Below are 27,461 nucleotides of genomic sequence, written 5' to 3' on the forward strand. Positions count from 1 at the left end.
CGCCAGGCCGACGCTCTACCGCTGAGCCAACCGGCCAGGGCCTGGAATCTGGTCATTTTTAAAAAATAAAACATCATTCACGTCATACACTGTTGGTGGGAATGTAAAGTAGTACAACCATTATGGAAGAAAGTATGGTGGTTCCTCAAAAAACTGAAAATAGAACTACCTTATGACCCAGCAATCCCTCTACTGAGTATATACCCCAAAAACTCAGAAACATTGATACGTAAAGACACATGCAGCCCCATGTTCATTGCAGCATTGTTCACAGTGGCCAGGACATGGAAACAACCAAAAAGCCAGTCAATAGGTGACTGGATAAAGATGATGTGGCACATATACACTATGAAATACTACTCAGCCATAAGAAATGATGACATCGGATCATTTACAGCAAAATGGTGGGATCTTGATAACATTATACGAAGTGAAATAAATAAATCAGAAAAAACCAGGAACTGCATTATTCCATACGTAGGTGGGACATAAAAGTCAGACTAAGAGTCATTGATAAGAGTGTGGTGGTTAGGGGGGGGAGGGGGGAAAGGGAGAGCGAAAGGGGGAGGGGGAGGAGCACAAAGAAAACTAGATAGAAGGTGACAGAGGACAATCTGACTTTGGGTGATGGGTATGCAACATAATTGAACGACAAGATAACCTGGACATGTTATCTTTGAATATATGTATCCTGATTTATTGATGTCGCCCCATTAAAAAAATAAAATTATTAAAAAAAAACAAAAACAAAAAAATCATCGTTCAGACTTAAATATAAATAAAACGAAAATAATGTAAGTTATTTATTCTTTCTCTGCGGACCGGTACCAAATGGCCCACCGACAGGTACCGGTCCGCGGTTCCGGGGTTGGGGACCACTGCTCTACACTATGGATTAAAAACCTGTTCAACTTTGTAACCTGAAAATGTAAAGGATGTACAAGACTGTGATCAAAATACATAAAACTAATGGGATGAATGTGGACCTGTTTAATGTGTCTCTCTGCAGATTAGAACAAGGGATAGACCCATGACATTTGAAAGAGGTAGTATGGGGATAAACAGAAACACCACTATCCTGTACAGAAGTGATCCTTGTGTGTGTGTTTGTGTGTGTGTGTGTGAAAGAGAAACACATGCACGCAGGCACACACAGTGGATTATCCCATGAATATCAATGAGTCCACTGTAGTGTAACGGGCTATTCCCCTTAAGTACTACTGAGCATGAGGGGTGGAGATGGGTAAGGCTAATGCCCATCATTAAACAGTCCCAGAACAATACACTATTTTAGATATTATCCCTGACTTGTTTAGTTTGGTCACCTCATAGACTTATGATTTTAAAGCTTGAAAGGACCTTGCAGATTAACTGGTTCCATCCCTGATTTGAAAGCAATGGACATTCAGAGAAGGTGAATTTACATCTAGCAAGGGTGACAGCACAGGACGATGAAGCTCCCTGACCCACACCATGCTGGGTCCCCTCTCTCAGGAGGCTGCTCCCATGGCAGCTGACCATGGCCGCTCCTGCCCCCTAATATTAGCCACATGCAGTTTAACTGACCACTCTATCTAGTTCTATTTTAATCCCCTCCAAATAGGGTTATTTTGAAAAAAGCTTCTTATGAATACAACAGGATTTTGTTATATTTTTAATTTCTAGGTCCAAATAAACATAATATATAAAAACTTCTGCAATAAATAACACAAAAATGATTTACCTTGAGTGTCTCTGTAATCTCCACAGTCTTCTAATAGGTTTTTTAAATAATCTAGAAACAGAAAAGAAATTATAGTATTTAGTACAAATAAAGCTGTAAGAAGGAAAATATTTATACTTGTCTTTTTAATTCAATATTTCAGTCATTCTTGTTGGTTAATATACATACAAGTTTAATCTGTGCCAACTTTCTAAAAATGTGAAAAAGTAAAGATCGATTTGAAATCAGGACACAGAATCAGAGCTGGAAAGAGCCAGAAACATCACACTGGTCCTTTTAGAGATGGGGAATCAGGTTACCGAGGAAAGGGTCTCACCTAAGTCACACAACCTCTCTGTGGCATAGCCAGGAATGAACCCAGGGCTCCCAATGTCCAGTTCAGGCCTTTTACTCCAACACGCATGGAATACTTTAATCTCAAGATCAGATTTATGTCTGGTACAAAATTCTAAGCATCAGTAGATTGAATGCCTAATGGACACTTAGGCTTGTTGATCTAAGAGTCTAACAATGCCAGAACACCAGAGTAATGCAATACACTAGACCACTGACTCTCAAATAGGGGTGAATTTGCTTCCTAGGGGTCATCTGAAAATGTCTGGATATATTTCTGATTGTCATAACTGGAGGCTACTGGTATCTATTGGTTAGAGGTCAGCGATGTTGCTAAAATCCTACAAATGCACAGGGCAGACCCACAGCTATTGTCTGACCCCAAGTATCACTAGAGCTGCAGCTGAGAAACCTGATCTAGGTGAAGATGGTCTGTGAATGAGCAATGTGATATATAGTGGTTCTTATACTATGGGAAAAAATTAAGGCAATAGGTTATTGTTACTAAATCTTTAATACAAAGGAATGTATAGGGTTTCAAGGTAATAATTTCTTCTTTGTTGAGAAATGTTGGATGGCTTCCCATTACCTATCAAATTAAATTCCATTGCCTGGTATTTAGAGTACTCCTCTCCCCCACTACATGGTCCCTATTAACTTTCTGATTTTTCTCTCTTGCTACTGCCTCACACAGGCCCTTTGTTCTTACCAAAGTTTAATTCTTCACAACTCCTTAAACATTTCCCATGTGTTCTCTGGCTCCACACTCTTTGACTCTAATGTTCCCGTTTTCTGAATCCTTCCTCTGTCTCTGCAAATAAAAATTCTCCTCATATTCTTCAAGGCTCGTCTCAAATTCCTCCTCTCCTACCAAACCTTCCATATAAACGAAGTATTCTCTCCCTCTGAATAATACATTACACGACAGTTACTCATTTTATGCCTTTTATCATTTTTGTTTTCATTTGACTCAAAGCTCCTTGTGGGCAGGACCCACATCTGAGTCATCTTTCTATCTCTCATAGCACTCAGCAGGGGCCTTTGCATACAAGGGGCAAAAAATGCTTAGAATAAAAATAATAATAATTTCTTTTTTAGACAGAATTGTGTCTTAGTTTAGAAAAAAAGCAATAAAGGCTGAAACCAATCCCAATGACAGTGGGACTTGAGAAAATGGGAAGGAAAGGCATGTTAAGAGACTGAATGCATTTTTATCAGACTCAATCTCTATTATCAATATTATGGAGTATATAACTTCATTCCATGGATTTATGAAATCATGCTGAAAGGCACAAAGGCAAACTTGGTGTTAGTGTCAGCTTTTCAAACTTAATATCATACATGACATAAACATACACACCCAAGTGCTGAAACTCGGTATATCTTTGAGACCGGGATCCAAGAACCTGTGTGAGTCTAGACATGCATATTATAAATACCCAGTGCTGGCAGGCAGCCATGGTGAGATAGTGTGCATGACAACATTAAGCTCCCATGCGCCACAGTATAGGTTCTATCTTGTCAGAGACCATCGCTAGCAATTTAGATCTTTTTTTTTTTTAATTTATTTATTTATTTTTTATTGATTGATTTTTAGAGGGGGGGGGAGAGAGAGAGAGAGAGAGAAAGAGAGAAAGAGGAGGAGCAGGAAGCATCAACTCCCATATGTGCCTTGACCTGGCAAGCCGAAGGTTTCGAACCGGCAACCTCAGTGTTCCAGGTCGATGCTTTATCCCACTGCGCCACCACAGGTCAGGCTAGCAATTTAGATCTTAAAGTAATCTGAACACAGATGTTGGAGAGTATGCTTCCAATCAATCAGATAAGAAAACAACAAAAAGTAACAAAACACACTGATTATACATTACACTTAGCTTTACCAGGAGATGAAAATTAATCTCACTCTGATTCCACTCAGAATGCCTACCACATATAAACCATGTTTGATGAGTCTAAATATTATATTTAACTTGTTCATGAGTGACAGAGTTGGAGAAAAAAATTAATACTCTTAGATGTTTTCAATATCTAGTCTACCTCACCTGACCAGGTGGTAGCACAGTGGATAGAGCGCTGGACTGGGATGCAGAGGACTCAGGTTCGAGACCCAGAGGCCGCCAGTTTGAGTGCAGGCTCATCTGGTTTGAGCAAGGCTCACCAGCTTGGACCCAAGGTTGCTGGCTCAAGCAAGGGGTCACTCGGTCTGCTATTGCCCCCCAGTCGAGGCACATATGAAAAATCAATCAATTAACAACTAAGGAACCACAATGAAGAACTGATGTTTCTCATCTCTCTCCCTTCCTGTCTGTCCCTATCTGTCCTTCTCTCTGACTCTGTCTCTGCCACACACACACAAAAAAAAAATCATCTACTTCATTAATCAAAAGTGATATTCCTTAAAGCCTCTAGACAGCTGAAGAGTGTGGAAAGGAAAGCAGATTTACATAAGTATCAGGTTCATGGCAAGTTCCTCTTTTGTCTTCAATGCTTGACAACAGAACTGAGACATTTCTCTAAACTGAACCAGCTTGCTGGGAGATGTCCGTATTAGGAAATCCTGACCTCAGAATCACTGGACTGAGCCTGATAAGCTTCTGAGCTGCACTTTCTTTCTTTGTACACAAGCTCAGCTGCTGTCCACCAACCTGAACCTTCAGGAACAGAGTGGAAACACACAAATTGGCTGAAGAGAAAACCCACCATTAAGATGAGTGTCACAAAATTGTGCTATTAATAAAGGAAGTAATGGAGTTAGGTTTTTTCCTTGACAATTTAAAAAAAAATCTTAAAATTCAGCTTTCAAGTCGACATTCCAAAATTAATTTTTAGAAAGTCAACTTTCCAACATATCCATCCATCCACCCATCCATCCATCCATATTTTCAGGGCAACCTTTTCAAGAAAGACAAGACCATGACCACCCTTAATTAAGAATCAATCACTCAGGCCTGACCTGTGGTGACACAGTGGATAAAGCATTGACCTAGGAACACTGAGGTCGCTGGTTCGAAACCCTGGGCTTGCCTGGTCAAGGCACATATGAGAGTTGATGCTTCCTGCTCCTCTCTCTCTCTCTCTCTTTCCCCTCTCTATAAAATGAATAAATAAAATCTAAAAAAATAAAATAAAATCTTTAAAAATAATTTTTAAAAAGAATCAATTAGTGTCTTAACTATAGAATGAGAACATGAGGGATCACCCTGAGTCAGATGGGAGGAGCAATGAAACCACCAGCCGCCTCAGGGACTGTTATAACCAAGGTGAAACCCAGGAAAGGAGACCAGACAGACATGACTGTATTGGTCACAGTGAATTGTTTACTACATACCATTTAAGACCTAGTATCCTACAGGAGTTCCATTTTTAAAGAATGAGAAGAGAGTAGTCAATTCTACTTACCATGTTAGACATGTAGTAGTATGACCTTCCTGCTTCTGCCAAATCAAACTAAGCATTTTTTTAAATTCCGATAATAAAAATGCCACAAACGCTATAGAGGTTATTTCTATCCAAAGGTTGGTGCAGCCTGCATGGGCACCACAAAATGTACTTTCTGGCCACCAGGTGGCATTGTTGGTCAATAAAAGTTAAAATTAACCCCCATCATCTCAAAGGCCGTGTAAATTAATTTTGTATTCATTTCAGAGACCCAGAGTGAAAAAATGAGGACCCAACAAATATTGTACCTTGTTGCAGGTCTAAATTTTCTATATAAAGGTTCTTAGTAAGCCTTACCACCCATGATCACACAATCAATGAATAATTAATTTTAAAGCAGAAAGTTTTTCAGAAGTAGTTAACCTTTCCTAAAAATGAGTCATCTGTGGGAGTCTGGGATTTTTTTTTTTTTTTTTTTTTTTTACAGAGACAGAGAGTGAATCAGAGAGAGGGACAGACAAGGACAGACAGACAGGAACAGAGAGATGAGAAGCATCAATCATTAGCTTTTCATTGCGCATTGCAACACCTTAGTTGTTCATTGATTGCCCTCTCATACGTGCCTTGACTGTGGGCCTTCAGCAGACTGAGTAACCCTTTGCTGGAGCCAGTGACCTTGGGTTCAAGCTGGTGGGCTCTTGCTCAAAGAGGATGAGCCCGCGCTCAAGCTGGCGACCTCAGGGTCTCGAACCTGGGTCCTCTGCATCCCAGTCCAATGCTCTATCCACTGTGCCACCGCCTGGTCAGGCGAGTCTGGGATTTTTAATTCTATAGTACCCAGTCAGATTCCTGGACTGTGTGGTGAGAGATGGGGATGGCAGAGCACAGAGGAAATGAGCAAACAGGATGGGGGCATTCCAAAGTCCTTATTTTCAATTTGTAGACATGTCTCACTTTGTATTATCTAGAGATTTCTTCTTTCTTCCCTAAATATGTAATGATACCAGCAACACATACAGAATTATGCAATCCAAAGATCCAATTAGTCTAGTCAATAAGCCTGTCTGCTTGCCAAAGTTTCAAATTAAAACAAGTAATCTAAAATTATCCTGACTTGTGAAATGAAGTACTGATTATTTTAAATACCCAAAATAAAAATTGTCAAGCTATAAAGGCACATTGCCGTGTTCAAGGCACCTTGGTGAAGTGGTCAGGAGCCCTTCCTGGGAGTGAGGAAACAGATTCTTATTCTCTTAGTCCAGCAAATTCTAGCAGAGGCATTTCTCTGTCAGAATTCCCACACATAAAATTGGTTGGACCAGGTTGGAAAACCGTAATGATTCTCATTCTCAAGTATCACCAAGCATGCATGCAAATATATATATATATTTTCTAAGATGCATTATAGAAAATTTAGAAAGTTAAATAATGGAGAAAACTCAAACCACAGGCATCTCTTTAAAATATTATAATTTAAAAGTATTTCCTTCAGATTTTATAAATGCTTGATTTTACTCAATTTTAACAATATTTAGGATTTTATAGCCCATAACCCATACATTTATTTTTCCTTATGAGTGGCTGAATAATATCCCATCATAGGAATATAATTCTCTTGCTCCTTGAATATTAGTTCAATTCTGGTTCCTAAAAATGTGGCCCAGGGCTTCCTATTGTACATATATGGTGCTTGTCTAAATTAGGAAAGCGACCTTTCTGGGCTCTCAGGCTCACAGATTCTTAGCTTAGAAAGCCGGAGATGCCTTTCTCTGAATTAGAAAAGGTCACTTTTCCTGGCTGATGCAGCCCCTCAGTGGAGCACCCAATATAGTGAGCAGAATGCAGGCTAGACTTGGACCTCAGTCGGGAGGGCATAACCGTATGAAGCAGCCATGGTCTATCCTAGGCTTTCATAAGTCTGGTCCTGAGGTGGCTCACCCAAAGGACTCCAGAACTAAACCTGATTCCAGGCTCATTCTATCACAAAATTTTGGGGGCAGTTCTTACAATGGACAGAATCTCTCCTCAGTGCCTTTTTAGCAGGACAGACTGGCTAGGCATATCCAGAACGCCATTGGAGAAGTCAAAGCCATAAGAAATCTCCTAACATAAGTAAATATCTACTATTTTGACTGAATTGAAACAAATGCTTTTCTTTGTGGACACATTTTTTAATGGTTAAGGCTGCCAATTTATCAAGTGAGAACCTGAAATGTTCAGAAACCACTGTGGCACATTCAAGCCACACTTAAAGAACCTCTGACCATATTTGTTTTCCCTCTACTGTGACTATCAACAAAGAGCAAATTTAGGTTTAGGGAGATAAGTATATTTTACTTATCCCAAAGAACAACCAAATGAAGAATAAAGGAAATAAACACCAAGATGAATTCAAGTTTGACCAAATTTCAGTGTTTTGGCCAACTGGAACAGTTCCTGATGTGAGCCATGATTCTGAGAAACACTAAGAGGAAAACTGGGGCAAGAGTCAGCTTGTTGGATCTCTGGCAAGGCAAGTTCCAGCAATAAAGGTGTCTGGCGGTTTATAGGGAATTTGGGTCAAGTCTATGCTGAGAATCAGGGAAAGGATGGCTTCATAGAAATGTCTACGGGCAAAATTCAGGGGATCAGCAAACTTGAATGGACAAAACAAACATTTTCACTAGCTTTTAGGTATTAATACAGTATTTCCTTCCATTATGAATGTAGGCAACAAACCACAGTATTATCAATGATACCAGGGACTGTCACTATAAAAACCACATTTTATTTTAATCACATTACAGTTGTTGCAAACATCTCAAAATACTGTTTACTCTCACCACTACTTCAAAATCAGGGCGGTTATTAGCTGCCATCAGATCTTCTTATTTATTGCATTACTAAAGAAGCACATGTGTCCTGGCTAGATAGCACAGTTGATTAAGCATCATCCTGATAATTCAAAGGTAGCCAGTTTGGTCCCCGGTCAGGGCACATATGGGAACAGATCAATGTTTCTGTCTTTCTCTCTACCCATCCCCACCCCTTCTATTCTCTCTCAAATAAATAAATTAATTTAAAAAATAGAAGCACATGTAATAACATATCATACTTCAAAATTATTTTAATAACCGTATTTCAGCTCAATTGGATTTCTTTTAATCTTATGTATTTTATTCTGTAATTTAAAAAAAGTATTCTAAGAAGAGATCCATTCATAGGCTTCACTAGATTGCCAGAGGGACCCAGGCACAAAAAAAGGTTAAGAATCCCTATTTAGCCTGACCAGGTGGTGGCGCAGTGGATGGAGCGTCGGACTGGGATGCGGAAGACCCAGGTTCGAGACCCCGAGGTCGCCAGCTTGAGCGCGGGCTCATCTCCTTTGAGCAAAGCTCACCAGTTGGACCCAAGGTCGCTGGCTCGAGCAAGGGGTTACTTGGTCTGCTGTAGCCCCATAGTCAAGGCACATATGAGAAAGCAGTCAATGAACAACTAAGGTGTCCAGCAAAAAACTGATGATTGATGCTTCTCATCTCTCTGTTTCTGTCTGTCCCTATCTATCCCTCTCTCTGACTCTCTCTCTGTCCCTGTCCCTATAAAAAAATAAAATAAAATAAAAATTTAAAAAAAAGAATCCCTGTTTATAAAGAAAGTAAAGTTATATTTAAAAGCTTTAATAGAACAGGCAGATAAAACAAGCTTACCTCTTATATCCAAATAACGCATTTTCAGTGTTAAAATCATGGATATAATTTATTAGATACCATCTCTCAAAATACCTTATTTGGCCTGACCTGTGGTGGCGCAGTGGGTAAAGCGTTGACCTGGAATGCTGAGGTCGCCGGTTCAAAACCCTGGGCTTTCCTGGTCAAGGCACATATGGGAGTCGATGCTTCCAGCTCCTCCCCCCTTCTCTCTCTCTGTCTCTCTCTCCTCTCTCTCCCTCTCTGTCTCTCTCTCCTCTCTAAAAATGAATAAATAAATAAAAAATTTAAAATACCTTATTCACAACTATAATTGAAATTAATTGCAACAGAACAAGAGCTGAGGTCATTACAACAAAAATTCTGAATATTATCATCCTCCCATTTTGCACTGAGGGAACTGCCTTACACCAGAGCCTTTGGGCTTCCTAGAAACAAAATTCCTTCGCTGGTGTCCAGGATAGCCCCACCTTTCATCAAGTCCTGCCCTATAGAAAGTGTTAGAATGACTTTTGATATAAATAATTGGCCCTAGGTTTTAAAACAAATACTTGCCCAGCAGCAGTTTTGTTTTTCAGTAAGATTTTTTTTTAAGTCATGCATTAATTTGATTCTGATCTTTTTACCATTCTGCTTATTAGCTATTCATGGCTAAAATTTATAACTTCAGAACACTAGAACAGATGTTTTTAATATATTTTCTATCAACATAAGAAATCCTAGATTTCTAAAACCTAGAGAAAGTTAATACCATCCTAGACTAAAGGCAAAGATTACAGAAAAAGTAATGTTATTAAAGTCTCTTATAATATAATATAAATATTTTGAACAAGATCAAAGAAATCACCTGATCCAAATTTAATCAAAGTTCAAAGGAGTGTTTTTTCCCTAAATATATATATACAAGTGGAAAAGATATTTCAGAAGAATTTTTAAATTATATTTTTCATTATATTTTCTCCAGCATGATCCTCACTGATTCAACCTGTTTCAACATCAATGTAGTACCTTTCCACAAGTCAAAAGCTTTTTATTGAAAAAATTCATACCACATTTAACACAGAGACAAAAAAATCTAAAAAGATATGCGTCACTCTGGATGGCAGAAGATAAAGAACTCTGTTGTTTTTTTAAAAGGCACAGAAGATCCCTTCAAAGAATAAAAGTGACCCTTAAAAAAATGAATCCTCTAAATATACTCATTCAAACAAGAGTCAAGATCAATATAATTTTAAGGAATTAAAAAGAGGAAGAGTTTGGTGGGAGCCTAAATGGCTAAGCGTGGCCTGAAAGAGGAGTCCTGTCAGCTCCATCAGGTCAGGAATCAGCACCGTGTGACGGACCCCTTTGTACAGGTGTCTCGCTCAAGGCCAGCTCGTATAAATATTTGTTCAGTGTGCTAGTAACTAATTAACGAAGGAGAGAATCTGGCCTGGAAACACAAGTTTCAGGAGAGACTAAGAAACCTACCAAAGCAAAGGAAAATAAAATTTGGGCAATCTGGAGTTATAAACTGCATCCTTTATACTGTGGATAAATTTTTTTTCCCTAAAATAGGGACTTAATTTTACAGCAGTGTTACAGTTACAGCAAAACTGAAAGGCATAGAGATTTCCCATATACCTCCTGCACCAGTGGTGGGATTCAAATAATTTAACAACCAGTTCTCTGCCCTAATGATCATTCTAAGTATATAAAAACGATATACCGAAAGGTAGTTTATTATTCCATGCATTTAATACTTAAATAAGAATAAAAGAGGTACATAAAACTAGATTATGTTATAAGAAAGGGTTTTAAAATATTAATGAAAAAATATTAAATAATACTTGACAAAAAACAATAAAACTGTTATTTAAGATATTTCCATTTTGCTTCTTGATTGATGTCATCGCTTGCAATTTTTTCACTTATGGATGGAATGAACATTACTACGGGCTCTTAGAATATTCTGTTGTGCAGATGAATGTTCAAAAAGAGTGAGGAATGTAAATTTGTGATTTCCACATTGGGCGGCTGCCCAGGTGCCCACCTTAGAGAGAACCCTGATTATGAGTGCCATTCTAACAACCCGTTCGCCAAACCCAACAAAAAATTAGGTATCGGCTCTGCTGAACCAGTATAAACTGGCTGAATCCCACCACTGTCTTGTACCCAAACATACAGAGCCTACCCCACCATCAACAGCCCCCACCAGAGAGGTACATCTGTTACAATGGATAATCCTACATTGACACGTCATAATCACCCAAATCCATAGTTTATATTAGGGTACACTCTTGCTGTTGAACATTCTCTGGGTTTGGACAAATGTATAATGACATGTATCCATCATTATGATAGGATAAGTATGTTTTCAATTTTCCTAATAAGCAGAATAAAAGTATGTCTGCAAAATTTTTTTAAATGATATATATATATCTGCTCCCAGTTCCTGACATAGAGCTCCTAAAACCCTTATAATATATTGCTCACAAAAATTAGGGGATATTTTCAAAATGAATATGAAGCTATAAAATATCCCCTAATTTTTGTGAGCTGTATATACTAAGTGATAAGAGTGCTGGAAGCATCTTTTTTTTCTTCTCTTCTTTTAAATTTTTAAAAAATTTTTAAGTGAGAGGAGGGAAAGATAGTGAAGATAGACTTCCACATGCACCCCAAACCGGATCCACCAAGCTCAAAACAGTTGAGCTGTTTTTAGCTCCTGTGGCTGACACTAGGACCAGTCAAGACACTGGCTGAGGGAGGAGAAGGAGGAGAGGGAGGGGGAGAGAAACAGATGGTCACTTCTCCTATGTGTCCTGACTGGGAATTGAACCCAGGATATCCATATGCTGGGCTGACACTCTATCTACTGAGCCATTGGCCAGGGCTCACCTTTTTTCTAATAGTAAGTTTTTGACCCTACTTCTGAGGTAGAGCTCCTAAATCCCTTGGACTTTCCTAGGTGATGGGAGTGGCTTTTGATCTAATGAGATGACTGTGTGTTTATGTGTGACAGAGACAGAGAGAGGAACAGATAGGGACAGACAGACAAGAAGGGAGAGAGATGAGAAGCATCAATTCTACAAGCACCAGTTGTTCACTGATTGTTTTCTCATATGTGCCTTGACCGGGGGCTACAGTAGACCAAGTGACCCCTTGCTCAAGCTAGCAACCTTGGCTCAAGCTGGTGAGCTTTGCTCAAACCAGATGAGCCCACGCTCAAGTTAGAGACCTCAGGGTTTAGCACCTGGGCCCTCCATGTCCCAGTCCGATGCTCTATCCACTGCGCCACCGCCTGGACAGGTTAATGAGATGACCCTTGATGGGCCATTGAAAAGCTTGGTCACCAGAAGGACAAAGCTATGAGTGAAAGCTTGGGACTTTCAGCCCCACTCTCCATCCTAAAGAAGGGGATAGAGTGTAGAAATGGACTTAATGGACCATGTCTACATGATGAAGCCTCCATAAAGATCTCAAAGTACAGGATTGGGAGCTTCCAGACTGTTGAACATGCGGAGGTGCTGGGAGAGTATGTGCCCACAAGAGCACAGAAGTTCTGCAACCCTTCCCATATACCTTTTATCACAGCGATTTTCAACCATTTTCATCTCACGGCACACAGAAATTAATTACTAAAATTGTGTCGCAGACCAAAAAATATATTACATTTTTTGCTGATCTGACAACAACAAAAAAAGACAATTTTGATTTATTTACACTGAATGGCTATTGTTGTGTTGGCTGTTTTTTTGTGTTTTTTTTTTTTTTTTTTTACAATCTAAGGGAAAAGAGATCAATGTCCCTAACTAAATAGTAAGGTATTACACTTTTAAAAAATTCTTGCAGCAACCAGTGGAAAATAGCTGCCTTTTTACATGCATTTTTAATAAACTTGTAAATGTAAATCAGTTTCCTTGAGTTCTGTGAGCTATTCTAATACAAGGAGGGGGTCATGGAACCCAGATTTATAGTTACTTGGTCAGAAATACAAGTGACAACATGGAACTTTCAATTGGCATCAAGTTTGTGGAGAGGGGCAGTCGTGTGGGACTGAGCCCTTAACCTGTAGCATATGACACTCTCCAGGTAGACAGTGTCAGCATTGAGCTAAATTATAGGACACTAGCTGGTATCCAAGAGAATTGCTTGATGTGGGGGAAAAACTCCACACATCTGGTGTTCTTGGAAGAGAAATAAATGATGTGACGATGTGTCAGGCTACCTGGGGGAGTGATAAGAGGTAGCATGCCCATTAGGAGGACATGGCCGAATCTGGCGTGAGTTTCGAGAGGCCTGGCCTGGAACATAACAAGGGAAATGGAAAGAGCAGGAAGCGGAGGCAGAGGAGAACTGGCCAGCAGATCCTACAAGGGAGGGAAGATGAGGAAAGGGAAGTATTTCAGAGTCTTTTTTCCACACTTTTGTGACTGGGTAACTGGAAGATTGGTTTTATTCTTAAAAGCAATTCACTCATCCACCCATCCATCCATCCATATCTATCAAACAGTTGCTGGCACCACTACACAGGGCTTCTCAACCTTATAAACAGGAACAATGTTTGTTTCCCTAAGCCCTTTAGTTTACTGAGCCTCTCTTAATGTGTCAGAATCTGTGTCCGACACTGAATTATGATAATGAAGACAGTCTTTACCCTGAAGAGATGAAGAGGAGGAAGGAAATAGGCACTGGTTAAAAAAAAAAATGATGCTTGTGTAACACTGTCTGTCTGTTTTCTTTCACTGCTTCCTCACTTTTGCCCTAAGATTTCCATTTCTCCTAACTCCAAACAGGTTCTGGGCCCAACAGATACTAAAGATCTGGCTAGACTGGCCTTGAGTAGCCAATATAAAGGTAAAATATGTAAGTTTTTCTTCTTAAAGTTTTTTGTTGTTGTTGTTCTTAGAATTGTAATCTGAAGCATTCCATTACACGACATAGGCTTTTTCTTTGAGCCTGTTTTTAGTTGACTTTAAACAAATACTACTAAAAATTTAGCTGGAGGTTTTTACTAAAGAAAGAGGGAACCTAATTAAAGCACCTAACTAAAACAAACAAATAAACAAAAAACAAGACCCAAATTATGTCCTGAAGAAAACATACAAGAAAACAAGACAATAGGACCGTTGTTTGAATTGTGCGGGCAGAACTGCTGTACCCCAGAATTTCCACTCACCTTTTCTAAGAAAAGATTCCAAAGGAAACTATCCTATCTTATCTGCTTCATCTCTGTATTTCCCAAGCTTCCCCGCCCAAGAAACCAAACAAGCACAAATCTGAGTCAGGCAGGAATCCTTCCCTTCTCTGCCTTCAACTCATTAATGAATCAAAGTTTTCAGGGGTGCCTCAGATAGTCTCACTCCTCCTCCCTGCTCTAGTATGTTCTGTGCACTTGGAATTATTCCAAATTCTAAAACAGAAATAAAAGTACTTACCTCACAAGGTTGATCCGAGGATTAAATCATTGAGTTTATTTATTCAAAGATGAGGACTGAGTTAATTACAATATTTAAATAGATGCAAACTTTGGACTTAATATCCAACTTCTAACAATCTGAATACTTAGGCAGGGGCACTTTGATAGCATAAATATCACACAAAAGTAGGGAGCTATTAGAATATCACAAAAGAGGAGTCCTATAAATAAGAATTTTAAATTAAAATAAAACAAACCTTTAGTATCAACATCTATTTCTTTAGGATTACATGATCATAGGTGCTTCAACTAATACTATTTGTGTTGCCTCAGGCAAGACATGTCACCTCTCTGGCTGTGTCTTTCATTTAAGAGAAGAAAACTTTGAAATTCTCTATCTCAATGTTGTCCTTTAGGCAAAAGATACTTTGGTTAAAGGGATGTTTTAAACCTAGCTTAAAACCAACCCAAAATTATTTCTTGAACAGCTTTGAAGGTTTCTAAAACTGACCCAGATATATTGGGGTACACTAAATTATTAGTAAAAGATTCATTTCTTGACCTCAAAAAGTTTATAATTAAATTAAATCAATATTTAAATCGTACAAGTATCACCAAATTCATAAGGCATCAAATAAATATTTACTAAGTCACACTGCTCTGACACGGAGGGTCAGACAGGACTGGAGTAATCAGAGATGGCTTCAAAAGGAATGGAGAACCTCAGGTCAGGCTGGGCAGTAGAGAAGAATTCGAATCAATGGAAGAAATGGCATAGGACTAAGAATATGGAATCTAGTTATTTATTTACAAAGGCTATGTTCATTCTTTAACTTTAGTCCTGACTTCTTGACTACTTATCACCTTTACCCTTCAATGGATCCACAACTACTGAGGATTTACTATATGTAAGGTATTATGCATCACTGAAATAATGAAGATTTTTCCAATTTAAGAAAGAAGATAACAGCTTTAACATTAAAAAAAGAGACAGTTCAAAACTAAAAATAACCCCAAGCTCCCATTATATTGGTTATAAAATAACATCTGTTCTCTTAAAGAGAATTTTAAAACTTGCTTTTGCTATTTCACCATTAATCCATTAAAATCAAACTCAGCATGAAACCTAAATTAAATAAATGTGTAACTTTTTACTTAGATCAGTCATTGTGTGGGAAAAAATTTTTTTACATAAAAACTTCATAACCTTGCCCTGTCCTTGCAAATCACAGCTTTTAAAACCACAGTTGCCTTTTGCCACTATAAACAGTACCTCATTTAACAGCTGTAGGAATAGGCTGAGCTATTCAATAGCTCATTTACGATACAGCACTGAATTTATCTAGCAAAAACACAACACATGCATAGGTACTTCCTTTTGTCCTGTGTATTCTAAATCTTGTCCAAAAGCAGAGGAAAGAAAAGTACAGATGGACAGGATATCCTCAAATTATTTGGTTTGCCTTATGTCATCCCAGAGAAAAGTCTAGAGCCAGATTCACAGCTAGAAATTCAAATTAAGTAGAAACACTTAGGGCAGCAAGTCCTGAGAGGCAGGCCTTCCTTATCAGCAGTTTGTTTTTCACTAGGCAAGCATGGAAGGCAGAAAGCTTTTGCTTGAAGGGAAATTAGGAAATCCCTGCTTTCCAGAAGTCACCTACTTCATTCACTATAGCTCTTGGTTTAAGAGAGAGATTGGGTTAAGGATAAAAACATGCACACCATTTCTTAAGAACACTAATAGAAACCAATAACCTTAAAATCTATCTACATAAAATTACAAGAGATAAAACCATAAAGAAAATTACAATAATACACAATGCAAACAACAGTTCAAATGCTATAGAAATGTTTACCTAGCCCTGGCAGGTTGGCTCAGTGGTAGAGCATCAACCTGGCGTGCAGGAGTCCCGGGTTTGATTCCCGGCCAGGGCACACAGGAGAAGCACCCATCTGCTTCTCCACCCCTCCCCCTCTCCTTCCTCTCTGTCTCTCTCTTCCCCTCCCACAGCCAAGGCTCCACTGGAGCAAAGTTGGCCCAGGCGCTGGGGATGGCTCTGTGGCCTCTGCCTCAGGTGCTAAAATGGCTCTGGTTGCAACAGAGCAGCGCCCCAGATGGGCAGAGCATCGCCCCCTGGTGGGCATGCCGGGTGGATCCCGGTCGGGCGCATGCGGGAGTCTGTCTGACTGCCTCCCCGTTTCCAGCTTCAGAAAAATACAAAAAAAAAAAGAGAAAAGTTTACCTGAAACCTATATATTCTTATCAATGTCACCCATTAAATTTAATTTCTAAATGAAAAAAAGGGAAAATAATTACAACAGATTGAATTTAAACTTGTGATGGCATGTCAGTGTTCTTGTCCATTTTGACCCAATTCTTAAGGCACATTATATATGTATACTAAGTCATTGCACATCCAATAGATTTCAGAAAATACTCCAGAGGACGTAGTAGTATATATTGGATACTATACTTGGTACTGAGACTACACTAGCATTTTTGTGACACCAAACCACTTAATCTCTAAAAGCCCGTTTATTTGCTTTTTTAAGTCTATGTAAATAATATATTGTGATAGATGCATGGTTATAGTGAAGATTTAAAGAGTCAATGAATACAAAGTCCTGAGCACAATGGGTGCTTTCACTCAAGTCATAGCTTTTTAAAAAGGTTTCTTCTTTTTTCCCCTTGTACTACTAGAGTGGAAACTAAATATACAGCCTTGTAATCTTGAAGCTCACAGTGAAGTAGAAGATACAGACAACGATGACCAGATACAGAATGATGATGATGATGATAACGATGATGATGATGGCAGTAAGGCTACTGCTGGTACTAAGTACTAATAGCAGCTAGTGCTTATTTAGAATACACTATGACCAAAGCACTAGCTGAGCACAGAGCTCATTAAGCATCCTTATTACAACCCTCTGAAGTGCCTAAAGCCATGATGGTTAATAGGTTATGCACATGATAGTTATGTGCATTTTTGAGTGTCTGGGAAAGTACCTTCCTGGGGTTAATAATGTTAATCAGGTAAAATGATGAAGGGTTGTGGCATTGGGATGGTAAAAGAATTTCTGAGCAAAAGTTACTGAAATACTTAAATGCCCAAAGTAGACAGTGTGCACGGGATGACCCAAGAACTAAAAGAAATTAGGTTCAGGCAGTGGACCTGCAAAGTTCTAAGCAATCTATAAATCCATATATTAGATAAAGGGGTTACTGGAGTGATAGAAAAAGAGAGGTAAACTGCCAGGGATACCCACCTGTTAGCAGCAGCCTGTACTGGGGGATCCTCTGAACTGGCTTGAGTAGGTAGTGCTTGAGGGCCAGGTTAGCACAGCGTGGGCTCATCTGAAAGGAAAAGGCACCCAATGTAAACAGCCATTTTTCTAAGCAGGGGATCCAGATTTAGGTGCCAAGGAAGCCAAATTTTAAATTGCTAGCAGTTCTGGAAGGGCATTCACAGAGAAATGCCCTTTAAGGGATAGCTGCGATGCTGAGTGAAACCACAGCCAAATTCACCATGTAGGCCACCCTCCCCCACAGGTAAGTCTGTCTCTCTCAAATCAGACTCACAGGGTAAGCTTGTTCACAGCCCTCTCACAGAGGCTGGTGGCTCTGTCTGCTTTCTAGGCCAATGAGAGTCCATCCTACTCAGCAGCTGCCATTCAGAAGAGGATTTGCTAATGTACTCATAAACATAAACCCCTTGACCAATAAGGTGGCAGAAACAAAACTACTGGGAATTGGATTCAAATAATAGAGCCAATCAATATATTCATAATAACAATAGGTGGTAGTGAAGAGAATTACAGAAATTAAATATAACCTGAAAAGCATCCTTGCTAAGCATCCTTTCTCTAATAAGCCTGGAGAATGAAAAACTTTCTCAAATGATTGGCTATAAGAGATAGCCCCCAAATCACAGTGGATAGAAACATTTGATCCAGAACCATTTTGACTTGACCATGAGACATTTGATTCTGCCTTTTAATCTCTTTTCCTTACAACAGACACTTCTCCACTCTCATTCTCCAACACACGTGTTTACTATGAGGTAGCATCAAAATGGCCAAGTGAAAATGTCCCTCCTCCAAAGATGTCCTGCATTGCTTAGACAGCTGAGGTGGGTGGGGGAAGAGTTTTTTCAGATTTGTTCAGACTGTTTTATCTTTTTCTAAATATGTACCTCCAGGGACTAGTACACAACACAATTATGAAATCACAATGATAATGCATGTTAAGAAAGCATCTATCATGCAAGCATCATTAACCAAGAAAAATAACTTTCGCCTGTCTTTTTCTTCTACCAAGACAAGAGAACAACTAACTCACTAGGCCTTATAAAAATGGGGGTCAATTATCAACTCCACAACTGCACATCACACATTATTTCTTAATAGCATGAAGATGTCAGCAGAGAAGTGAAAAAGGGGGAAAAAAGACTACAAATAATTATAAAGTTTGTTTTTTTCATAAAATACATGTGATTAATTTAAAATAAATTTATCTCTACACAGCCTTGTTTTTTTAAAAAATTGTATTGCCTTACAATGCTATTTGAAACCTGTGAAGTAAATAAGAAGTGAGAAGGAAAAGGGGATGGTTGGTTTTTGTTTGCATTGCTTTTTGGTAAACTGTTTTTTGGTAACTATTTTAACACATGATCTGGTTATTCTTTTGCCTAGAAATTAGAAATCAGCAGTATCTTTTTTTTTAATGTTTTTTAAAAATGATTTTATTTATTGATTTTATAGGGGGCGCAGGAAGAAGTATCAACTCACGAATGCTTCATTTTAGTTATTCATTACTTGCTTCTTGTATGTGCCTTGACCAGACAAGCCCAGGGTTTCGAACTGGCAACTTCAATGTTCCAGGTTGATGCTCTACCCCACTGCGCCACCACAGGCCAGGCTGCAATATCTTAATATATTTAAAATTTTTCTAGTTTTGTGTGACTAGAAATCACTAAAATTTTTAGTTTCAAAACAGAGAACAATTACTAAAATATATAGTATTTATCCAAAATTAAAATTATAGTTAAAAATTAATTTTTTAAAAAGATGCACTAAATAATTTTATCACAAATCAAATCAGGTTTGTGATCTCACAGATTTGAGTCAAAACACAAAACTTTAGCAATAAACATGTTATTCACTTTTCTTAACATTGATTCTAAAACTGTGTTATTTATTTATCTAAAGGGAAATAAATTATATTTCCCACCCAAGACTGTAGATTACGTTTTAGAAGAATAAAGAAAAAATTTGAGTTAAAAATAAATGTTCGCCAGACCTGTGGTGGCACAGTGAACAAAGCATCAACCTGGAACGCTGAGGTCGCCAATTCAGAGCCCTGGCTAGCCCGGTCAAGGAACATACAAGAAGCAACTACGAGTTGATGCTTCCTGCTCCTCCTCTCCAACTTCCTCTCTCTCTCTCTCTCTCTCTCTCTCTCTCTCTCTTTCCTCTCTCTAAAATCAATAAAATCTTTAAAAAAAATAATAAATGTTCTCTAGAGTAGTGAAATTCATAGAGAGGAACACAGAATGGTGGATGCCAGGGGTTGGAGGAAGCAGAGAATGAAAAGTTGGTTGTTTAATGGGTATAGCAAACAGTACTGGAGGTCGGTTGCATAACAAAGTAAATGTATTTAACACTATTGTATGTGCACTTAAAAATGGTTAAGATGGTTGTTTTATTTTATGTGTATTTTACTACAAATATAAAAAGAGACTCATTAAAATACTCCAACTGCAATAACAGATTTCCAAAATTAAATCTTCTAGATACTGTCTGCGTTGTTACTATTTAATTTGTTCAATCCCCTCTTTGATTTTGAAGGGATTATATTTTAATATCTTTTTGTTTGCAGGATTTATTTTCAATGACTGCAAATTATTAAAACTCTGAAAGCAAGCAAACAAACAAAAGCTCAACATTGGATGGTAGCAACAAATACCTCAAATTCTCTAACAACAGCAGCGAAACCTGGGTTTTTCTTGCATTGCTCATCCAGCAAAGCTATATTCTTATCAAATTCTTTGATGTATGTAGAATACATTTTTAGATATGGCCCCTTCTTTACAAAGATATCAGCAATTCTTTGTTGTTCTGTCCTAAAGATAGAGAAGAAATACATAAAAATATAAAAAGTCATCAATGTATCCAAAACATATCCAATGAGCAGAGTCTCATTTTCATGCCATCAACTTATCTTTTTCTCTTATTGTGAGGCATATCCCAAATGCCTACTCTTCACCATTGACATTGTCATCATCACATCTTGCCTGGTCAAGATGTCTCCTCGCTTCTACCATCTCATTCTTCTGTGTAGCCAGATTCTAAAAACATCTATTGTATCATGTGACTTCCAATGGCCTCCTTGGCACTTAGCGGAAAAACAAACACCTTATCTGGGCTTACAAAGCCCCACAGGTGCTGCTGTTCCTACTTTTCTGACCCACCTCCCCTTTCTCATTAGTCTCCAATCGTACTGGCCTTCTTCATATTCTTTTGTCATACAGAATCCATAACTACTTTCAAAACTAATGGCTCCACATGCCTAGAAGTAGAGAACCCAGCCTGGCCCCTCCTTTTTGTTCCAATATCAGTTTCAGTGCTCAGTGTTCTTTATTTTAGATTTTATTTATTTTTCAGAGAAAAAGGAGAGAGAGAGAGAGAGAGAGAGAGAGAGAGAGAGAGAGAGAGAAGGGGGGGAGAACAGGAAGCATCAACTCCCATATGTGCTTTGACCAGGCAAACCCAGCCAGGGTTTCGAACCAGCAACCTCAGTGTTCCAGGTCAATGCTTTATCCACTACAAAACCACAGGTCAGGCAATTCTCAGCATTCTTAAACAAGCCTTCCTTAGCCACTCAATTCACAAACACCTGATCCTACTTTATGTATATGAGGATCAGAAACTGCTTCTAATATATATACGTATATATATGTATGTTATATATAAGCATATGCTATATATAGTATGTTATATATACACATGTGTTATATAGACTTATATAACATACACACACACACACACACACACACACACACATTTTGTATATTTGTCTGGTGCTTCCCCTTCTAAAATGTCTGCTCCATGAGAGAAAGAGAGTTGAATGTTTTGTTTGCTGGGATAGGCCTAGCATACTTAGAGTGCTGTCACACAGTAAGTATTTAAAACTTGTTGAATGCAGAGACAAAAGATTTCATCAGCTGTTATTAAAGCCAACGTAAATGTTATTTCAGAAAGCCTACTAAAACCAAAAAATATGTTTTGATTCAAAGACCCCTAAAAGAAATATATTTTCATAAGTAGAAAATATCTTACCCAAGGATTATAAAAATTTTGTTGGTAATACAGCTTTTGCCCTACTGTTGTTCTAGTTGTCCCTAAATATAGTCTGTCTCATAGGAATGCTTAATATTTTAACACAGAACATCTATAGATCTAAACTTGAAAAACTTTAGTAAAAGCAAAAAATATATTTAAGCCTCCACTTGCTTGCATAAATGTGCACATCTAAAGTCATTTCAGATTATTTTTAAGATTTTTATAAGAATGAAGTATGCCTGACCAGGCAGTGGTGCAGTGGATAGGGCATCAGACTGGGATGCACAGGACCCAGGTTCGAAAGCTCAAGGTTGCCAGCTTGAGTGCAGGCTCACCAGCTTGAGCACAGGGTCACTGGCTTGAGCACGGGGCCACTCGCTCTGCTGTATCCCCCCCTCCCTCCATCAAGGCACATATGAGAAAATAGTCAATGAATAACTAAGGAGCTGCAACGAAGAACTGATGCTTCTCATCTCTCTCCCCTCCTGTTTGTCTCTATCTGTCCCTCTCTTTGTCTCTCTCTCTCTCTCTCTGTGAGAAAAAAAAAGGAATAAAGTATGTACAAGAGCTCTTTATAAATATTTTATTTCTACCATGACTTTAAAAAACTACCTTTTAGTCATTTCTCAGTCCTTAACTCTGTTTTGTTTTATACTTAAACTGCAGCTAAGTATTAATTGCTTATCTACCATATTTTCCTGACACGCAGAGGTCTGATATTTCCAAAAGGCAGTAGTATTTTTCTGGATTATACATAAAGAGAGCTTAGAGGGAAATTGTAATCATGAAAATATGTGATACTGTTTTGTTATTCAAATCATTTTGAGTTCCCTAAGTACTTCAACAATAAATTCAATCCCCTAGACCAAACTTTCTACAAGCTGTCACCAAAGTTCCTACTTACTTTCTACACCCAATGGAAGCTGTTAACTTTTTGGTATCCTTTACCTGTTCTGAACTCTACAATATCTACAGTGATGTCAGACACATGTAAATTTTTTAAACCAACCAAATATATCATCAAATTATATCAGTGAATGGCCTTTTTTCCAAAACGCCAAGGGCGTTTGAGTTGAAACTCCAGAAAAGATAGATAAAACATTAGAAGTTTTTTGCAATGTCAGAGTAAACACCTTGATTATCAAAGTTCACATATAAAAGTTAAATTAGCTGATTATGGGCCCTTCTTGCCTATGGATCCATCTAAAACTGGGAACCCTGGGAAAGCTGGTCCATTTTTACCAGTTCAACATTCTTTCCTCCAGCTCCTTCAGGAGATCCCGGTTGAGCTCATACAGCTGAGGCAAATAGTACAAGATCTGATTTAGGATCCGGTCCTCAATCACTGGTTTCCCGAGGTGTCTGGAAGCATGGGCTACAGCATCCCGAAAATCCTATTCAGTCAGGGGAGGAAAAACAATATACATACACATATAACTTGGTAAAATCCTTTTTCCCTGGTCACTGTATAACCTAAAACAACATAAACTACAAAGTGGAAAGTACCTATTTCCTTCTATTCCACTTATAGATAGAAAATTAAACAAACAAACAAACAAAAACACAAAGTGGCTGGGGTAGATATTTGGTTTTAAAGCAATCTGTGTGAAGAAGAAAAAAAAAGAAGACGACTATGTGTGTTGCTCTTAAATCTTTTGGTTTGATATCCAAACTTAGCAATTATACTAAGGGCATGTCTAGAAATTGTACTGCAACTCTAATCGAAAATTATTATAATACTGCAATATGAACACAATCTATTTATTTTCAAAGTCCCCAGGAAATCTTAACTAGTTTTATTCTGGAAGAGTCCCTGTGACTACTCTCAGTAACCATTTCCCCAAGACAGGAGCATTCCAGGTGAGGCACATGGAGGAGGCCACATTCTTGATAATCAGAAGATACTGGATCTAAGCCCTTTCTCCTGTTTCCTGTGTTTCCTGGAGCTTGCCTCATTTTCCTCAACTTCTTCATTATTAAGAATAAAGTCAAATAACAATGCATTTCATCTGTACCAAAGTGACTTGAACAAAATTATTTTCTTTCAGAGAAGTTTCACTTATTGAGCATTTTTCACTTATTGGTTAAAAGAAAATTAAACTGTCCAGAATAGTATATATATAAGAGAAAATTCAAGTATGGTTGAGGCAGAAAAGTAAAGTTTCTGAAGAAAGTCAGTGACAGTCTCTTAATAATGAATAAAATGTTATGTTATTTCTAGGTTGCTTGTGTTTTTGTTTTTCAGGGAGGGAAGGACAATATGTCCAGCTAAAAAATGCTTTGTGTTCATGTTCTTTTCAGCTACGATGTCCACATGACCGATCTAATTCTAGCTACTGAGATATAAACGAAAATTTCTGAGAGGGGCCTCAGGAAAATCTCTTTATGAAAATATTTTTCTAACCTTATAAATTATGTCAAATTTAGGATTACTGATACGTTGAGTTGAAGAGTAGTTCATCTAGGTAGAAATTGTATATTATCTAACAGATACTCTTTAGAATTTAAAGTCTGGCTTGGTTGTCACCATTGTTTAGTTTCAGTAATTTACATCCAAATTAAGGTTGTTTTTCTTCTTTGAAAGACTTTTTTTTTTTTTTGGTCACAAATTACTAGACAATACTAAGCCTTTTCTGGTGTTGCTCATTAATGTACTATATTTATTTACTTTTTCTTTTTACCTTTTGACCCCTTTCACCCATTTCTCCCTATTATCTGTTAAATGGGTTGTTAGGCTTTAGTAAGATATTGAACAACTAAAGTTTTCTACCCTTATTTGGTACAAAGAATCAACAAAACATTTTAACTCTGGATCTTAAACTCTCCCCTCTACTCAACCTTCTCATTAATTCACCAAGATTTATACTTTTTACAAATAAAAATTTTCTCTTCACATATTCTTTTTCATCAGTTTTTCCCTAGAAGACTATTTCTACCCTGTTTTAAGACAGGTCCACACCACCCTACCCTATCATTCCAAGGACCTGAAAAGGGCAGGGAAGGAGACTGGCATTTGTCTGGAGTTCACTAACCCCAGACGGTAGGCCTCAAGATAAAAGTAAGACAATAGTGGTGTCTGTCCCACAATCCTGAGGATTCCAAAACAAACACTGTTCCCTCTTAGAAACAATAGGTTTAATTAAAACCTTAAAGCAATGGTTGAGTAAAACAGATTCTACTAGGCTTTATCTCCCTTTACCTTTATTTACAATTAATTTTCCTTTAGAGATTCGCTGGACAAATCAACTTTAGAAATTATACTAATTGCCCTGGCCAGGTTGCTCAGTTGGTTGGAGTGTTGCTCTGGAAACGAAAGGGTGGCACACTCATCCTAGTCAGGGAACATGCAGGAGTCAACCAATGAATGCATAAATAACAGAACAGAAATCAATGTCAATGTCTCTCTTCTGTTTTCCTCAAAATCAATTTTTAAAAATTAAAATCACAAAGAAAACTAGCTAGAAGGTGACAGAGGACAATCTGACTTTGGGTGATGGGTATGCAACATAATTGAACAGCAAGATAACCTGGACTTGTTATCTTTGAATATATGTATCCTGATTTATTGATGTCGCCCCATTAAAAAAATAAAATTATTTAAAAATAAAAATAAATAAAAAATTGTAAAAAAAAAAAATTTTTTAAAAAGGCACTGATTTCTCCCTTGAGCCCTTCAACACTTGTCCCCAACATACCAATATATTCACAATAAGTCAGTCTTTCTTTCTCTCTCTCTCTCTCTTTTTCAAGATTTTATTTATTGATTTTACAGAGGGGGGATGGAGCAAGAAGCTTCATGTTAGTTGTTCTTTGATTAATTCTCATATATGCCTTGACAAGACAAGCACAGGGTTTTGAACTGGCAACCTCAGCGTTCCAGGTCGATGCTTTATCCACTGCGCCACGACAGGACAGTCTAACCAGAGTACATCCTATGATTCTTGTGAAAGACAGAAACCTCGTATGTAATTTAAAAGTACATGAAATAATTCCTTTTCTAAGGTTTCACTATTTTACAAAACCCAAATTCTCCTTTGCTCAACAAATGCTAAAAAAACCCTTAACTTCTATCTTAGTACCTGGTACTAACCTTTATCTGCCCAATAGTCACTTTTGCTCACAGAAACCATCTACTTATACCAGTAACTAAAGAACTACTTTTATAACTAATTACTGTAATATAAAATAAGAATTCGTAAGTTGTGTAAACTCCAATCCTGAAAACCACACAAAACATCTCCAGAAACAAAATGGATATCTGCCAAATTCCACCTCCCAACAGCTTGTCTCTGTCAGAACTCACATTTACTAAGAGAAAATAGGGCAACTTAACACTTTTGCAAGTCATTAGATTTTTCCATAATGCAGAATAGAATATATTTATATATCACAAATAACTTCCTCACCTGCAAAGGTGTTCAAAGCACGACAATATATTTAACTCTACAGTATTTTTTTTAACTAGTTTGCAATTAAAATAATTTAGACACGAGTTCCTTGTTGAACAAAGTAATCAGCACCGGCCTTTTTTTCTGGTGGAATCAATGATGAATAAATGATGACTCTGTCCGCTGGCAGAGGGAAGACTTTTAGTTTCCAGTTGGAAGGTATTTCCTCAGTCATGACAGTGACAGTAGACATTAGCTATTAAGTAGATTGAGTCCTATTTGACACAGCTTTCCCTAGACTCTGCATTCCACACTTCTCCCACCACTGCCAAAAAGGAAACTTGTTTATTTAAGACACATTCAGCAGAGACCAGCCAAATCCACACTGGGCTGACCAGTGAGATGGCCTCTAACTGGAGGCCCCTGTCACATTACCGGGCAAAATTTTCCTTTTTCCAGTACTAGGGGATGGAGTAGGCAGCTCTGAATAAACTAATGGACCATACCTCTTTTTAAAATGGTAACATGTCAGAATAAAACAGAAGTGTAACAATTAAAAGAGCAAAAGAAGAACATTTAATAAAAACTATAGGGATTTAGAGAATTTATATCTAGCTGTTTATTAGAAATTACCCCTAAGACTCAGAAAGTTACATAGTCTAAGCGAGCTCTACTAGAGCAATTGGTGGCCTTCGTGGTGCCTTTTTTGTTTGTTTTTTAAGATTTTCTTTATTGCCTGACCGGGCAGTGGTGCAGTGGACAGAGCGTCGGCCTGGGATGCTGAGGACCCAAGCTGGCTTGAGCGTGGGCTAACCAGCTTGAGCATGGGGTTACCAGCCTGAGTGCGGGGTCACCAGCTTGAGTATGGGATTACAGACATAACCTATGGTCACTGGCTTGAAGCCCAAGGTTGAGGGCTTGAGCAAGGGGTCACTGGCTTGGCTGGAGTCCCCCCCCACTTCCCCAGTCAAGACACATATGAGCAGAGATGGATTAAAGTGGGTTGAGGCTGTGGGCGCAGTAGAAAATTTTAGGCCTCTTAAAAAAAGATACAAGGAAAATAAAAATACATGTTAACCATATTTATAAGTAAATAAAAAATATTATGTACTATTAATGTTAAACTTGCACATATGAAACCAAATGTGTCATTAGAAAAGTGTAAAGTTGGGGTGTGCGGGACCCTTCAGAAGTTGGGGCCCAGGGTG

At 38.1% G+C, this 27,461-nt stretch overlaps 1 protein-coding gene across 5 annotated transcripts in view; it reads right to left on the bottom strand.

Annotated features, from left to right (window-relative positions):
• FGD6 (FYVE, RhoGEF and PH domain containing 6) overlaps nucleotides 1–27,461 on the bottom strand; it is a 126,516-nt gene that overhangs the window by 26,939 nt on the left and 72,116 nt on the right. For all 5 annotated transcript variants that reach the window (XM_066261807.1, XM_066261798.1, XM_066261789.1 and 2 more), the window contains 4 exons: nucleotides 23,108–23,259; nucleotides 20,490–20,646; nucleotides 17,792–17,879; nucleotides 1,724–1,774 (listed from right to left, as the gene is read on the bottom strand). In XM_066261807.1, coding sequence (XP_066117904.1) covers nucleotides 1,724–1,774; nucleotides 17,792–17,879; nucleotides 20,490–20,646; nucleotides 23,108–23,259 — 448 coding nt within the window. The remainder of the gene's footprint in view (nucleotides 1–1,723; nucleotides 1,775–17,791; nucleotides 17,880–20,489; nucleotides 20,647–23,107; nucleotides 23,260–27,461) is intronic.

This window comes from Saccopteryx bilineata, chromosome 1 (genome assembly GCF_036850765.1).
Source record: "Saccopteryx bilineata isolate mSacBil1 chromosome 1, mSacBil1_pri_phased_curated, whole genome shotgun sequence".
NCBI classification, from domain to species: Eukaryota; Metazoa; Chordata; class Mammalia; order Chiroptera; family Emballonuridae; genus Saccopteryx; species Saccopteryx bilineata.